General features: G+C 44.3%; 2 protein-coding genes across 2 annotated transcripts; both read left to right on the forward strand.

Annotated features, from left to right (window-relative positions):
• The first annotated feature begins 738 nt into the window (after positions 1 to 738).
• Positions 739 to 12,475, forward strand: ARR3 (arrestin 3). Its single transcript, XM_059910178.1, has 16 exons — positions 739 to 755; positions 1,446 to 1,476; positions 1,627 to 1,687; positions 1,885 to 1,929; positions 6,871 to 7,070; positions 7,192 to 7,251; positions 7,410 to 7,477; positions 8,116 to 8,251; positions 8,436 to 8,520; positions 8,774 to 8,846; positions 9,241 to 9,378; positions 10,885 to 10,968; positions 11,234 to 11,257; positions 11,431 to 11,483; positions 11,802 to 11,811; positions 12,379 to 12,475. Exons 1-16 carry the CDS (start codon positions 739 to 741, stop codon positions 12,473 to 12,475), a joined length of 1,182 nt encoding a protein of 393 aa, XP_059766161.1.
• An 891-nt stretch (positions 12,476 to 13,366) lies between these two features.
• Positions 13,367 to 14,622, forward strand: RAB41 (RAB41, member RAS oncogene family). The gene is given in 5 exon segments (XM_059911426.1): positions 13,367 to 13,387; positions 13,818 to 13,869; positions 13,872 to 13,922; positions 14,126 to 14,233; positions 14,488 to 14,622. Coding segments are annotated over 5 exon segments (327 nt in total). The 3' UTR covers positions 14,583 to 14,622.
• Positions 14,623 to 16,528: the final 1,906 nt, after the last annotated feature.

A 16,528-nucleotide genomic window follows, 5' to 3' on the forward strand; every position in this document is an offset into this window, starting at 1 on the left:
AAGTATCCCTACTCCAAGGCTTAGCACCTGGGGACATGGATGGAGATAAGGGTGGGAAAATCTGGGGAGGGTGATGTGAGTGATGAATAGGTTCAAGGAAGGCTTTCAACCTCCATACAGGTTTCTGCCACCAACAACCAGGAGCATGAGGGTACCAACCTTTTCTCTCCCACACCTTTCTCCTTTCTTACCTGAGTGTTAAGGCCACCGTGAGGTGAACTCAGGCTCAGAATCCATTGCAGGAGCAAAGCCAGAGTCTGGGTTTTGTTCATTCATTCATTCATTCATTCATGTATCTAACGAACATGTCTTGGTGCCTACCATGTGCCAGGTGATGTTCAGCCTCATCCAGTCCAATTCTCCTCATACTTTCCTGGATGCAGGCCTTTCTCCAGACAAATTTCTTCTCTCAAAAGGCTCTCAAGAGTGCCCCAGCTATTTCAAAAAGCCTCACTCTTTCTGGAGAATAGACAGTATGGTTAATCAACAATTCGTGAAAACTACAGAAGGTTTTTTCCCATGTCCAGGATAGTTGAGATTATGGCTGAATAAGTAACCTTGGCAGGAGGGAGAATAGGAGGCGTGGATGATGGTGAGGTGTCTATCTAAGAAGAAAAGGTTACATCACACTAGGTGTGTCTGGATGGTATACCAGAGCCAGGTAAGGAGAATAGGGACCAAATGATTGAGCCTTCCTCCTTCTTTCCCTTTTGCCAGAAAAGGCTCAACATCAATGCCATGGCCAACATATCCAGGTAAGTAAGAACTCCTAATTCTCTGATTCTGTGACTTGTCACTTACCCAAACCCAAGTACTTGCCTTTGGGGTGGAGGGGTTTGCAACCTCTCCCCAACTTGTGTCTTGGACTCTATCCCAACTGCCTCCACCTTTGTGTCATTTCGCTCTCCTTGGGGCTCTTCTTTTTTTTTTTTCCAGCTCCTCCCCAATCCCACCAGTAAGATTTATTTATTTATTTATTTTATTTATTTTTGGCTGCGTTGGGTCTTAGTTGCAGCACGCGGAATCTTGGTTGTGGCGCACGGACTTCTCTCTAGTTGTGGTGTGTGGGTTTTCTCTTCTCCAGTTGTGGAGTGCAGGCTCCAGGGCACATGGGCTCTGTAGTTGTGGCACACGGGGTCCAGAGTGCGTGGGCTCTGTAGCTTGTGGCACTCAGGCTCTCTTGTTGAGGCCAGAGAGCTCAGTAGTTGTGGCACACAGGCTTAGTTGCCCCAAGGCATGTGGGATCTTAGTTCCCTGACCAGGGATCGAACCTGCCTCCCCTGCATTGTAAGGCAGATTCTTTACCACTGGACCTCCAGGGAAGTCCCTGGGCCTCTTCTTCTAATCCTAGAAATATTTCCTTGTCTCCCCACTTCCCTTTCTCTTCTTCTCTTCTTCCCTTCTCTTCCAATCCCCCTCCCTATCCTCTGATTTTCTCCTCATAGGGTGTTTAAGAAGACCTGCTCCAATGGCAAGGTGAGAGAACCTGGCCCAGCTGGGCAAATGAGAGGGCAAAAGGGATAGGTGGGTACGTCCTTCAAGGTCTCAGGGGTTTGGGTTGGGGGCTTCAGGGGAATCCATTCAAAGATGATTATGAGAATAACATGGGAGGTTGTTCCACAACAGCTCTCCATCTACTTGGGGAAACGGGACTTCGTGGACCATGTGGACATGGTGGAACCCATTGGTCAGTGAGTCCAAAAAGGGAAAGAGCCTGGGGAGAAGGGAATGGGAGTGAGGGAGTAAAAGAAAGCCAAGAAAGGACCATGCAGAGGAGGAGGCCAATTAAAGAGAAAAATAGGAGGAACCATTCAGGGGTCAACTTCTGTTTCATAGTCTGAGGACCTTTCCTGACCAGAGGGCCATCTCTCCCCCTCTCCACAGATGGTGTAGTCCTGGTTGACCCTGATTACTTAAAAGGTCGAAAGAGTAAGTAAAAATCCTTGTTGGTCTGTGTATGTGCCAGGGACCCTAACCTAAAATGTCACACATGCCAGACAAGTAGCCTGAATGAGTGGAGTGGACGAGTGGACCAGAGGGGTATAAGAAAATATAAAAGTAGTGGGAACTGTGAATGTCTTGTCTGGTGGAGGCTAACCACTGGGAATTTCAGCCCAGTGTGGCCAGATTTTCCGATTGTTAAAGAGGAACTGGAAACGAAGCTCAGACTACGACCTTGAGAGGCCCAAAGTCTGAAAAGATTCTAGTGCCCCTTTCCCAAATGATATTCAAAATAGATATATTTCTAAGGCATACATGAAATTTTGTTTTTCGAGATCACACAAAATTTACATGTGTGCTGAAATTAAGTTTTTTTCTAAAATTTCGGATTTTCTCCATTACTGTTGTTGGTGCCTCTTGCTTAGACTGCCCATGGAAAGATCCAGTACACCAGAAATCCATATTTTAATGCAAATTTCCTGATTTTCAAATGTTGGTAACTAATTAAAAGATTTTTAAAGGCCTGGATAAATCAAAAAACTTTATTTTTCCATAAGGTGGATGTGACCTTCAGCCTGCCACTTTGCATTTGCTTTTTCCTTCAATTGCATATGTCTTTCCATATCTCCTTTGTGTAGGGAAACCCATTTTTCACATTTAAAAAATCCCAAACAAAGAAACAAACAATAACTACAGCAAGTAACAGCAAGCGACATTGCTCTGGCCACAGTATTATAGATCCAGATTACACTGAAATATTGTTTTGCCACTTTTTTTTCTTTTAATTCTTACTCTGTGATCCAATTAGACTGAAAATTGGGTTTGATTTGAAAAAGGCTCAGAACAAATTGATGAATACTAGTTCAGATGTAACCTTTAGATATTGTGGAATAAACCAGACTTAGTCGCTCAGATTAAACAGTGCAGATAAGCAGTCCACCCAGTTTTAAATATCAGAGGAACTTTGGGGTATGGCCAGTAAATTAACCAACTTATTTAAGACTCTCAATTACTCTGTAGTTCTAAAACCTATATCATTTTTTCACAGTCCTACAAAGTCTTCAGAACAACCTACAGAAAGAAATCTTTAGTTGAAAAAATGCATGTCAATCCAGGAATAAGATGTGTTTTTTCCTTTAATTCTAATCTTCTTCATGTCCCTTAGTAGTTTTATGTTATTATTCACTTAAGTTGTATATATTTAAGTTTATTCCTTAGCTACTTTATATGTTTTGTTACTTTTATGAAGATAATCTGATTTGCATCATATTTTCAAATATGCTTTTTTTTCTTTTGAGGTGCATTTGTTGATGTGAAATATGCTTACGCTACACCTTGAATGAAAAAGGCTGGTTGTAGGGCAACATATGCGGTTGTGCGAATGAAGTGTGGTTCAACAAAAATCGATGTGGGATCTCTCTGTATTATTTCTTACAACTGCATGTGATGATCTCAAAATAAAATGTTTCATTTCAAAAAGGCAATGAGAGAGAAGTCAGTAGCTAAGGTGGCCTTATGTTTAATTATAGAAATAAAGTTGGGAAGCAAATGCAACAGAAATTAACAGCAGTTATCTCTGGAATATGATGTATGATGGCAGGGCTTTGATTCTCTTTGTGTTTTCTGATTGCCATACAATTAATATGTATTGTTTATATAATAAACATAAATATAAATTAATAACTTTAGAATAGATGTTGAATTTTAAAAAAATAAAAACAAGCTATTTCCTAACACACTAAAAAAAGGATGATTCTAAACTGCCAGAGAGCCAATAAGATCTTGGGGGTGGAGTGATGCCCTCCCCACATGCCACAGCGGAATGTGACAGAACAATTCATCTGATTAACACCTTTACTTCGGGGGCTATTAGATACCCTTCTGCCTGGCCTCGCCTGATCTTTTTCTGTCTTATTTCTCATCTCTTTCATTTCCTCCCTTCCCTTGCTTCCTTCCAGCCACCTCTTTTCCTCTTTTTCTCATCTTCTCTGTTTTTTCTTTTCCTTTGCCCCCTCTTTCCTTTCCTTTTCTTTCTCTCTCCCTTCTCCCACTTTTATTGGCATAATTGGGAACCAAGGTGAATTTAATTTGTTGTCTCTTTTGGAAATTGTTAAGTTTGTCTTCATTGTAGAAATATTAGAAAGTACAGATGAAGGAGAAAAAGACTGTAATCCTCTCACCCAGAGATAATCACTAATATTTCACTTCATATTTATTCATATTTTCTGAGCAAAAATATCTATATTTTTATTAAAAATGCTATACTATAAATAACATTTTCTAATCTTTTTTACCTATGCAATATGTAAAAATCTATAAACTTTTAAGTTGCCTAGTAGTATATTGTATGGGTGTACCATAATATATTTAGCCAACTTCAATCATTGGACATTTTTTGCTATGATAAACAACCCCATAAAGTACATGCTTGTATGTATTTCTTTTCATACTTGTCCAATTATTTCTTTAGACTAAATGCCTAGAAAAGGAATGAATGGCCAAAGGGCAGTCACACATTTTTAAAGGTTTCTATTGCCAAATTGCCCTTCAAAATGGTTGTACCAATTAACTCTCCCTCCTGCAGGGTATGAGGCTGCCCATTGCCCCAGTCGTTATAAACACTACCATTATCATTACTTTCAGTCTTTGTTGTGTCTTTTGAATATAGATTCATTTTCTTTGCTTGCTCGTAATTTTAAAAGCAGATAATTTGGCTGTTTGATATTTTGATCTCTTAAAAATACAAAAATGAGTTGCTTTCTACTAGTGTGTGGCTCTTGGTAGTTTTCTTTGGGTCAGGGCTCCTGATTAAAAGTAAGATTCCCCACCTCTGTTCTAAATCTTTCCTTCCCTCAGTCTCTGTCACTGTCCTTGGACAGGTATCTTTCTGTACCCCATCCCACACCACTAGTGCACTCAAGTGACTTTCTATTTGCCCCTAATCTTAGGTACTATCTGCAATGTATAAGTTCATTTATAACTGTTCCACTTTTCTAATATTCCCATGATCATCATCATCATCATCCACATCTAATTTAAATTTCCAAAGGGATTTCACATACATCAACTCCTTACAACCATCCTATGAGTTAAGTTGGGCACGTACGAGTCTGGACTTTGGAGTCAGGCCTGAGTTGAAATCCTGGGCTGTCACTTAGCTGCTCTGAGCTCATTTTCTCTACCTGTAAAGTGGAGATAATAATACTTCAGAGGATTATTGTGAGGTCCAAATAACATATGTAGAGCTCTCAGTGCAGTCCTATTATTGACAGGTGAAATAACTGAGGCTCACACAAGTCGAGGGATTTATGCAAGTCATATTCAAGCCCAAGTATTCTGACCCTAGAGAATGATGTAATGAATACCCTGTACTCACCACCTAGCTTTAAAAAGAATTACAGAATCAAACTGAAGTCTCCTGTGTATCCTTCCCTAATCCCATACTCCTTCCTCCCTCCCTCCTTTTCTTCCTGCCTCCACCGCAGATAATTACTATCCTGAATTTGATGTTTATTATTCCCATGATGTTTCTATACTTCTACTCTATATTTATATATCAGTGAGCAACTTTGGTACTGTTCTACATGCTTTTCAACTTTATGTACATGGTATCAGATTGTGCATATCATCCTGCAGCTAGCTTTTTTTACTCAATAGTTTTTGAGACTTAACCATGTTAATACATGGAGTTTAGTTCATTCATTTTAACCTCAGTTTAGTATTCCATGATATGAATGTACCACAACTGTTTACCCATTCTCCCATGGATAGATATTTAAATCATTTCCAATCTTATGCTATGACAAACATTGACGCAATGAACATTCTCATAGGTATCTCCTTACAGACATGAGCAAGACTTCCTCTAAATTAATCTTAGGTCATAAGATATGAGCAGATTCAGCTTTACTGGATAGTGCCCAACAGTTTTCCAAAGTGGTTGTACTCACTTGTTAGCAAATTTTTTTCTGCATTCCTTTGACCAACTACAAATCTCCAGGTCCTTGAATTTTCTCTTGTATCAGTCTTAACATCTTACTGGTTTCCTCATTAATTGAATTGCCTTCAGAAATAAATAAATAAATAAATAAACCTAGGGACTCTGACAGAAAAAAAAAATGTGGTTGTACTAATGTATATTCCCACCACAGTGTGTAATGAACCCTATTGCTCCACATCTGGAGCACTGCTCAACACATAGTGCTGTCAGACTTAAAAGTTTTTGACAATATGATGGGTGTGAAGTGTTATCACATTGTGGGTTTTTAAAAATTATTTACTTATTTATTTGGCTGTGCTGGGTCTTAGTTGCGGCACGCAGGATCTTCGTTGTGGCATGCGGGATTTTTTTTTTAGTTGCAGCATGCAGGATCTTTTAGTTGCGGCATGTGAACTCTTAGTTGCGGCATGTGGGATCTAGTTCCCTGAACAGGAATCGAACCCAGGCCCCCTGCATTGGGAGCACGGAGCCTTAACCACTGGACCACCAGGGAAGTCCTCTCATTATGGTTTTAATTTGCACTTATCTGATTATTATTAGACTGGACATGTTTTCATACCTTATTGGCCATTCCGTTTTGCTCTTCTGTGCAGAGCCTATTCATAAACTTTGCACACTTTTATATTGGGCTGTTTATATTTTTATTACTGATTTGTGGGAGTTCTTTATATATTACGAACACTAAACTTTTGTTTGTTATATGTGTTGCAAATATTTCCTCTCAGGCTTTTGCTTGTTTCATTATTTATAAAGACTCTTAATGTAAAGAAGTTTTAAATTTTACTATAGTCAAATGTATTGATCCTTTTCTTTATGGCCATACTGTTTTGATCATATTACATTGTCTCTCCATGTCTTCCTCTGAGCTATTTAAGATCTCCTTTCCTCCTCAGGTCTGACAGGTCACTCTCTTCCTCCTTTGCCTGCAGTGTTTGTCATGTTGACGTGTGCCTTTCGCTATGGCCATGATGACTTGGATGTGATTGGTCTGATGTTCTGCAAAGATCTGTATGTACAGGTCCAGCAAGTGGTCCCAGCTGAGCACAGCAGCCCCCAGGGGCCCCTCACAGTCCTGCAGGAGCGACTGCTGCACAAGCTGGGGGACAATGCCTACCCTTTTACCCTGCAGGTACTGACCCCAAGTCCTGGGTAAGGCTTCCAGGGAAGATTAAGAAAGGAAGCTAAAGAAGGAGAACAGAGGAAAGGGGTCCCTGTTTCTTCTGTTGGCTGACCTCCTTCTGATCTTTTAGATGGTTGTCAACCTGCCCTGTTCGGTGACACTGCAGCCAGGTCCTGATGATACAGGAAAGGTGAGGTCTGGGTTCTGAGAAAGAGGGACAGGGGGATAAATGGACAAGACTAGAGAAAGGGACAGCTAAGGGACGGGATCAGACATTTCCTTATAAACCCATGAGGAATGGAGGGGTAGTGTCAGAAATGAGTTCTTTTTGCTCCTGCCCCTTTGCAGGCCTGTGGTGTTGACTTTGAAGTGAAGAGTTTCTGTGCTGAAAACCTGGAGGAGAAAGTCTCCAAGAGGTATTTCTTTGGTCCTCTCCAAAATCCCTGCCTCCAGCCTGCGTCAGAAAACAGATCTTGCTCTCAGGACAGAAACAGCCCTACTTCTAACGTCTGTAGTACCGTCACCACCAACTCAGATGCCCAGTTCTGATTTCCCTCTGACTTCTCTTCTTTGCTCTAGGGCAAGGGTCAGCAAACTTTCCTGTAAAAGGCCAAAAAAGAAATATTCAGGCTTTGTGAGCAATGTAGTTTCTGTTGTAACTACTCAGCTGTGCCACTGTAGCGTGAAAACAGCCATAGGCAGTACGTAAATGAACGAGCATGGCTTTATTTATGGACACTGAAATTTGAAATTTTCATAATTTCCACATGTCATGAAATATTATTGTGGATTTTTTTTTCAACCATTATAAAATGTAATAACCATTCTTAGTTTGCGGGCCATACAGAAACAGGCAGCAGGCCAGATTTGGCCACTGAGCCATAGCTTGCTGACCTGTGGTCTAGATACCTACCTTGAGGGTCCAGAGGAGTTCTCTGACAGAGGCCTTCCACCACCTCCCCTCCCCAAGCAAGGACTGGGCTATGGGGTTGGCATGAGAAAGGTCTGTGAGTCCTAAGGAGACATTCTGGCTGTCCCCTTGGCCTCTACTTAGAGACTCTGTGCGGCTGGTGATTCGGAAAATCCAGTTTGCACCCCTGGAGCCAGGCCCTGGCCCCTGGGCCCAGACTGTTCGCCGCTTCCTTCTGTCAGCTCAGCCCCTACAACTCCAGGCCTGGATGGACAGGGAGGTTTGTGACCCCCATTTCCTGCCCCCTACCATGCACCCCCTCTGACACCCTTTCTTCATTGATCTCCTACTTGGGAAGACAAGGGTGGAAGCCAGGGTGGCAAAAGCACTGAGGAAACAAATTCTAGGTCTTGATCTGTGTGTTCTCCCTCCAGTCTTATAATGGGCCTCTCCTCCTGCTTCAGGTTCACTACTACGGCAAACCCATCACTGTCAACGTTTCCATCAACAACTGCACCAACAAGGTCATCAAAAAGATCAAGATTTCAGGTGAGCTTCTTTTCCTATCCCCCTGCACCTGGTCCCAAATCCAGAAGTCTTTTTCCAGAACTCTGCCCCACTTACCCAGTCTGCATTCATCTAGGCTTTCCCTCCATTGCAGGCTTATCAGAACACGTATCTCTGTTTGTCCATATGCACATCTTAGTATATCGTGAGTAGTGTGCCCGTGTACAAGGGCAGCAAGTTGGGGTCTCGAGGATGACTGACTAATTGTAGTCATGTGTTTTTCCTGGCTCTTCAGTTGACCAGATCACAGATGTCGTCCTGTATTCACTAGACAAGTACACCAAGACTGTGTTCGTTCAGGAGTTCATGTGAGCTGGCGCTGGGGCCTGGGTCAGAGAGCCAAGGGATAGGGTGGTGGGAAGAGGGCCGGGGTCTGGAGGCAGAGGAGGGGGTTGGGGAAAGAAGGAAGTGGAGAAGAGCCCAGGACTGAGGAACATCAAGGTGAGGGTTGATGTGGAAAGAGGGAGGGATTCTCAAGAGAGCTGGAGGGGGGATACCACAAGAGGATCATCAAGTCCTGAGAGAGGGCAGAGGCATAAGGATTTCCCACCAGAGTGAATTGTTCCCACTCTCCACAGTCAGACATGCCAGCTCTCTTGGATACTCCAGTAGTTTCGTGGAATCGTGCAAAAAATTCTTGGGAATGAGAATCACTTAGTTGGCAAGCCTAGCTTAAGTTCATCTCTTCTTTTCCTTTGAAAGGGAGACTATAGCTGCTAACTCCACCTTCTCCAAGAGCTTTGCAGTAACCCCACTCCTGGCTGCCAACTGCCAGAAACAGGGCCTGGCACTGGATGGCAAATTCAAGCATGGTGATACCAATCTGGCCTCTAGCACGATGTAAGCTCAAATGTAACTCCCAACCTTCATTTTCTACCCCCAACCCATTCTGTGTGCTATATATACAGTTCTGAGGCTTCACCTTCAATGAAGCCTACCTGTTTTTAAAAATGTCCCTAGGTCAGTGTTCAGAGCTGCCTCCAGGCAAGAGGGCCAACAGTAAGCTAAATAATACCCATGGGACCCATGGCAGGCTTAGGTCATAGGCAACAAGAAAGGAAAAAGTGGAAAGGAAAAATTCCTTATGTTGTATAATATTTTACAGCGCATAAAGGTCTTAACGTATGGTACTGTTATCTTCATAAGAATCCCATTAAAGTAGGCTGGATATGTATTCTTATTCTACTTTACACTTAACGACCCTGAGGCTCAGAGAGATAAAGGACCTTGTCCAAGCTTGCATAGCTAATAAGTGGCAGAGGTGGAAAAGATTCTATCACATGTCATCTGGCTCTAACACTGCGATCTCTACAGCAGCTACTCTCTAGTCAAGATAGAAGTTCAATGGAAGACGGATGAGAAATGGAGAGAAAAGAGGACAAAAAGAAGAAAAATATGATAGGACTTGATATAATTCTATCAAATCATTCATTTGGTCCTATGCCTAACACTTGGAGGCCCTAGTGTAAGATGTGTCTCCCACCAAAAGCCATCTGCCACCATCTAACAAGCATTAATTCCCACTGCCTTTCCCTATGCCTTATCGATCATGTAGCTATGGACTATTATTGCTTGAAAGAGCCTGAGAAATCATACAAACAGCATTATTTTACAGATAGGGGATCAGCATCCCAGGGCAATGAAGAGACTTTCCCAAGATCATATAGCTTTCTGTGCCTTATTTTTCAATCAGTGGGTTTTCACTGAACACCTGTTACATGCTTATTCCTATGCTAAGCAATGTGGGAGGATACAAAGACGTTTAAGACAGTCTCTGCCTTCAGTCAATTTACAGCCTAAACGGAGAACAAAGAGGAATTTAAATGCAATCTAACAGTTAAATGTTAGTACGTGTGGTTCAGACTATAAATCCGATAGAAGTTAATAGAAGCCAGCATAGCTGGAGAGGGCTTCCTAGAGGAGACAGAAGGAGCTAGAGCTTGAAGAAGGTGTTGGATCTGGATAGCAAGAGAGGAAGAAAAGAGTGTTCCGGGTTGGGAACATAGCCTGGGCAAAGGCTAGAAGGTAGGAATCTGCATGGCACGTTCTGAGCATGGAGAGAGCATGGGTCCGCTTAGGTTGTATCCCAGGTGTTAGGGAGTTAGGGCAGGAAGGTTAGATTGTTAAGGGTCATGAAAGCCAAGCAGTGTAGTAGTTATATTCAGAGAGGTAGGCTCCTGAGCAGAGGGTGACCTGGTAAAACTGGATCTGAGGAACAGAAACGTGGTCCCAATGAGTAGGAGATCAGAGCCTGGGAGACCTGTCAGATAACAAAAGGTGCACTGAATGAATTAACCCCCAGCCCCTCCCCTCCAAACACACAACAATGAATACTACCACCTCCAGTCTTCGACCAGGAATGGACAAGGAGCTGCTGGGGATCCTGGTGTCCTACAAAGTCAGAGTCAACCTGATGGTGTCCTGTGGAGGGTGAGTGAGAGTGCAGGGTCTGTCTGGGCAGGGGCTGGGGAGCCACTTCTGTTTTCCTCCCAGTTGGACTGACCCACTCAAGCTATTCCCCACCCCTTCTCCTGGACCAGTTTCCCAAACCTGTGAGCTCCACGAACAAGCCACCTTCCCTTCCAGAAACCCATTCTGTGGTTGAGTTGGCCTTACAATCCTTCATTCCCCTGCAAAATTAGGTTGCTACTAACCATTTCCAGCTGTTAATTTTAGGGTGTCATTCTACCCTCAGCATCCTAGGCGACCTGACAGCCAGGTAAGACACTGTGGGGAGGGGGAACTGGGGCAAGAAGGGGAGGATGCGATCAGGAGACCAAAAGAATGACATGGGAGAATCTAAGGGCATCCCAGGACTGAAAAATTGAGGGAGAGAGGTTCAGGGGGTGGCCTTGGAGGGAAATCTGTAACTCTACCTTGGGATCCTTGCAGTGATGTTGGCGTGGAGCTGCCCTTGATCCTGATGCATCCAAAGCCATCGAACGGTGAGTGACCAGGTGGGACTCACAGGAACAGTGGTCCCGAGGGTTGGGGACCAAGCAGTTCTGATCTCATGAATCGAGGACTGGCAGTTTGGGTAGAGATTGAATAGCAATAGGTAGGTTGGGTGTCTAGGTTTTCAGGGGAAGTTGTGTGTGTGTGTGTGTGTGTGTGTGTGTGTGTGTGTGTGTGTGTGTGTGTGTGTGTATTGTGTATATGGGAGGGAGAGGGTTAAAAAGGGAGAGGAATGAGTAACAAGACATTTCTTCAGGGAACTTATCAGCTTCAATCCATATTTCCTTCCCTCTCCATGCTTGCTACAGAGGCCGCTAGGTAAGAAAATGTGAGGCCTGGAAACCTCGCCCCCCTTTCCCCACTGCCACTCTCCATTTTATGACGATGGAAATGGATAAAAGCTTCCCTGGAGTGTTGCTTTCAATAGGTGTGCAGTGGAAACGTATGGTTTAGCTTCGTGTCATAGTTCAGTGCTTTTCATACACCCCACTCTTTACCTTTTTGCGTCCCCCGCCCTCCACCTCCTGCTCTTCTCCCAATCGTCCTTCCCCCTCATCCCTTCCAGTTTTCTTTTTCCTTCCCCCCGCACCTCCTCACCCTAACTTCTCCCGTCTTTCATTCTCCCATCCCTTCCCTCCTTCCCACCCTCCATTCTTATTTCCCCTCCGGCCCTCATGGGGGCTTTTGTGTTGGCAGACTGGGGAGGGAACAAAGGAAACAAGCCAGTGTGATCCAAGTGGGGCAGGGGCAGCTGAGAGGGGGTGAGGATCGGAGTTGGAAAGCAGGGAAGGGATCACTTCTCTGGGATCAGGAAACGGGAGTGGATGTGGAAGACGCTCAGACAGCTGTTCCTAACCCTCCATCTCCCTCTGCTGCTTCTGCAAGCTCTGAGGATATAGTCATCGAGGAGCTCACTCAGCAGCAGCCCGGCAGAGAGGAGAGCCAGGAGGCTTTGGCGGCCGAGGGGGACGAGGGCAGCTGAGCGCCTGGCTCGGGTGCCTCTGTGTGGAAGCCCCACTGCAACACTCTAATAAATCAGCTTGTCCAGACGTGCCCACTGATCGCTTTGGTATCTCCTCCTCCTGGAGGAGGGTAATGGAACTACCTAGAATGAGCCACCTCCCCACCCGCCACCCCACATCAGTGATTAGATTTCCTGCAGCACGTGCTTTTCCTCTAAACAACCCTGACTTCCCTCTGTCAAGGCCACCCACCCTGTGAGTCCTTCAGCTTTCCTTCTGAGCCCTGGCCACCTCTGCCCCCACCCCCAACTATCCCACTCCCACCTCGGAGCTGCGAGCAGCGCCTGAGGGGACATGGCCCTGAGACCAGGCCTGAGGGCGACGCTGATGGTTGGACAGAGTGCCATGTGACCCCAGGCAGCAAGTGCCACCCACCTGCCAAGCACACAGCACACCAGAAGGCCCACAGCCGAGGCACCCAAGCACCAGTCTCTGCGCAAATCCAAACCCTGCAATCCTTGGGGGTCAGAGCAGCGGGGGTCTGGGTTGGGCTCCGGGAACAGGAAGGTGTGATGGTATCGAATGGAATGGGGGGGTTCTCTGGGGAATCAATTTCCCCCTCGCCCAGGGTGACACTTGGCCTACTTATCATCACCCACTTTACGTACAACAGCTTCGAAGGCGCCTGCTGGGTGAGCCCACCGCCAAGGCATCACACAGTACATTTTTGCCCCCTTCTTTGGTCAACTTACCCGGGGATTCTTCTCCTCAAAGCTATCTATTGTAAGTGTTGAAAAGCTGAGCCAGAACACTTTTCAAGGGCTATTCTCCACTTCTGGGTCTAATACTGCCTGGTATTGGGGGTAGAGGAGGGGTTTGCAGGCGACCTTTGGAATTGACTTTCTAAGATCATGTACTTGGAGGACTGAATAGTGAGTGTTCACTCTCATGCCACTAATCCGGTACCTCAATCACTTAGGCCTATTCATCACAGTAGGGTAGCACCACCCCACATTACCTGTGGATAAAGAAGGAGAAATAAAATGTGAAACCTCCCCAAACTACCAAATCCTGTGCTGTTTCTTATTCTGTCTGTCCTCATCTAATCTCCAGCTGTAACAAAGTCCAAGTAGCCTTGAATCCTTAAATCTGCTGCTCTGTAGGGTCTTCCTTAATCAAAATAGTGTATTGAGATCGGACCTGTACTAGGATGGTAGGCACCTGGTTTGTGGCCATAGCAGCCACTTTTCAGGAACCTAATTTCCTTGACTTTTTTTATGCCTTTATTAAGTTCTAGCCTTTAAAAAGCTAGTTTCTTTTCTATCTTTCTCCACCTTCTTTCTAAACATTTGTTTTATGCAGGTTCAGCTGCAGCTATGGAATGCAGCTGGCCAGGAGACCTTCTGCAGCCTAATTCTAGCAACATTCATGATTCAACTATTGCTGTGGTTGTCTATGACATCACAAGTGGGAGTTATGCCATGTTTTACTTGAAAAGGGGATTGAGGGAAGCAATAGAGAGGTTGGTAAGACTAGCAGAGAGGATAAAAAAATACAAGCATTAGTGTATAAGAAAAAAAAAAAAAGACTAGGAGAGAGAAAGACAGGTACGTTATTTTCTCCAAATATCTACTAAATGTTTCAACTCTCTGCAACACATTGTCCTGTAGACATCAACTTTTTCAAGGAAACAGATAAGTGGGTAGAAGATGTACAGGCAGAATATATCATCATCATGTTGGTGGGTAACAAGATTGATCTGAACAACAAAAGGAAAGGTGTAACTGCAACTGCTTCTGGCATACCTAGAGCTCAATCCCAATGGGGAGGGTCTACTGTGCTCTATTTACTTGGGAGGAGTTACCTGTGCCAGGGATCAGAAAGGTCATGGGTTCAGGGCTTCGAGGGTTCCTGGTCCTAGGGATGCATCTTTACACCTCAGAAGGATCTATCCCCATCCACTAACTCTAGGTCAGAAGGGGGTCTTACCACTATCTGGTCCCTTGTATCATTTCTCATTTGTCCAGACAAGTCTCTACCGAGGAGGCAGAAGAAAAATCCAGAGACCTCAATGTGATGTTTATTGAGACCAGTGCCAAATTCACCACTGCTTATTCTTTTGGATAACCTTGGCTTGTCCTATCGTGGGGTGGGGGTAAGGTTCATCTCCCCATCATGCAGTGCAGAGGCCTGGAATCATATCTCTAAACCTGACCTTTTTTCTTTCTTTTGCACATACACACACACACACACACGGCTATTCCATAGCATGGCTTCTGCCCTCACTTTCAGAGGTAATTCCTCTCCACTGAAGGAAGACGAGAGTATCCTTTCTCCCAGCTTTGCTGGGGTAGGGAGGGTACAAGCAGAGAAGGCAAACTTCCTTTGCTGAGTTGATGGCCAGGCCAATTTTCCTGCCTGACTGATACTGAAGGGAAAATGGGACTAACTTCAGCCCAAAGCAGCTCCCTGGTTTGCCTTTAAGTGAAAGGGATCATAAGATAAAAATTCCTTTTCTGTATCTCCTAGAAGATGCCCCTGGGAGTTGAGATTTTACCCCAGCCACTTTATTACTTTCCTTCCTTACCACACACTTCAGTGCTGAAATCCAACTGGAACCCTCCAATGAGTCAGGCATCAAAAACCATTGTTCCTGTTGATAGCTTAGGTTATCTCTCTGCCTAATATGATCAACTTACTGCATTTGGGCTTCCCAGTACCAGTCCTTCTCCTCCAACCTCATGTTTATGGTTTAAATACTTGGCCACTTACTAAGCTCTTGTTCAATTCCTAGGCTTAGGAGTAAAACGGAACCCCTGAAAATGCTATCACTTTCTCTTGACCACTTCTCACAGTTACAGGGTGGAAAGTTCTGGCAGAGTCCAGGAATCCCACCTGGCCGTCTCTGACTGCTAAAACACATCTATAGTGGATGCAGTTCTACAGCAGCTGGGATACCTCAAAGATTGATACAGTTCCTTCTCCACTGTTTTCTTATCTCACCCTCAATAAATGACTGGTCCTTTCACCTCAGCCTCTTATTGTTTGCACCTTCTCCATGCTATACCTACGCCTCCACAATGCAGTTGCATCATGCTGGTGCCCCAACACAGAACCATTCTAAATACCTCAAAGAACCAATTTAGGGCAGGATTTTTGCCTCTTAGGCCCGTGGCACCTGGCTGGGACTTTTTACCCTGTTTACCACACTTCTTCGATGAGTTGTTTTAAAACCTTTTAACCACAGACAGTTGGGAGAGTCTTGGACCTCAACATTCAGTAGACTCAGCCAATATGCCTTTGTGCAAGTATCTCAGCCTCTAGTTTCTTACTCAGATGGCCATTGGGGGGCAGCAGAGCAAACAGGAGCATATATTCTATATGGGGGGATTTCCCGGGAAACAGAGACAGCTAGATTGATTGCACCTCCAGCTCTGCTCACTAGGCTGTTGCTACCTGACAATAGCACCGAGCCTCTAGAAGAGGTACCATAGCAGAGCTGGGGTGGGATTCATAGGAAGAACCAGAACTTCCTCACAGAGATATGTTACTACTATTTAGAACTGTCTCCCATATTTGAAGACTTATTCGCCTTATTTTAAAATCCATTACAAACAAAAAAGAAGCATGGAAACCCTGGGTGATTAGTGCTTCGCAGAGTCAGTAAATTGGTTGGTTTGTGCAAAATTTGGAGAGAAGAGAGTAGAGTGGCAAAGTGAGTTAACTGTGGCAACATGAGTAGAAGTGGCACTGAAAGTGCAGAGGGGCAGCCTCCTAATTGTATTGTGATTTTTTAAATCGAGGTATAGTTGATGTACATAATTGTATTGTGACTTTGAATAAAGAGATCTTTAAGTACAAAAAAATAAAAAAAATAAAAATAAAAATTCAGACATCCAGGCTCCACCTCAGATCAATAGAATCACTCAGTGGGGGCAAGGGCCTCAAAATATATATTGAAGCTTCCCAGGATTCTTTCAAGGCAAATTCGGGACTTTCATTATGGGGTACAACTTCGCCCCGTACCTCATTAGACAACTTTCTATTCTGAACGGGTATTGTGAGCATGCCAA

Source organism: Balaenoptera ricei, chromosome X (assembly GCF_028023285.1).
Source record: "Balaenoptera ricei isolate mBalRic1 chromosome X, mBalRic1.hap2, whole genome shotgun sequence".
NCBI classification, from domain to species: domain Eukaryota; kingdom Metazoa; phylum Chordata; class Mammalia; order Artiodactyla; family Balaenopteridae; genus Balaenoptera; species Balaenoptera ricei.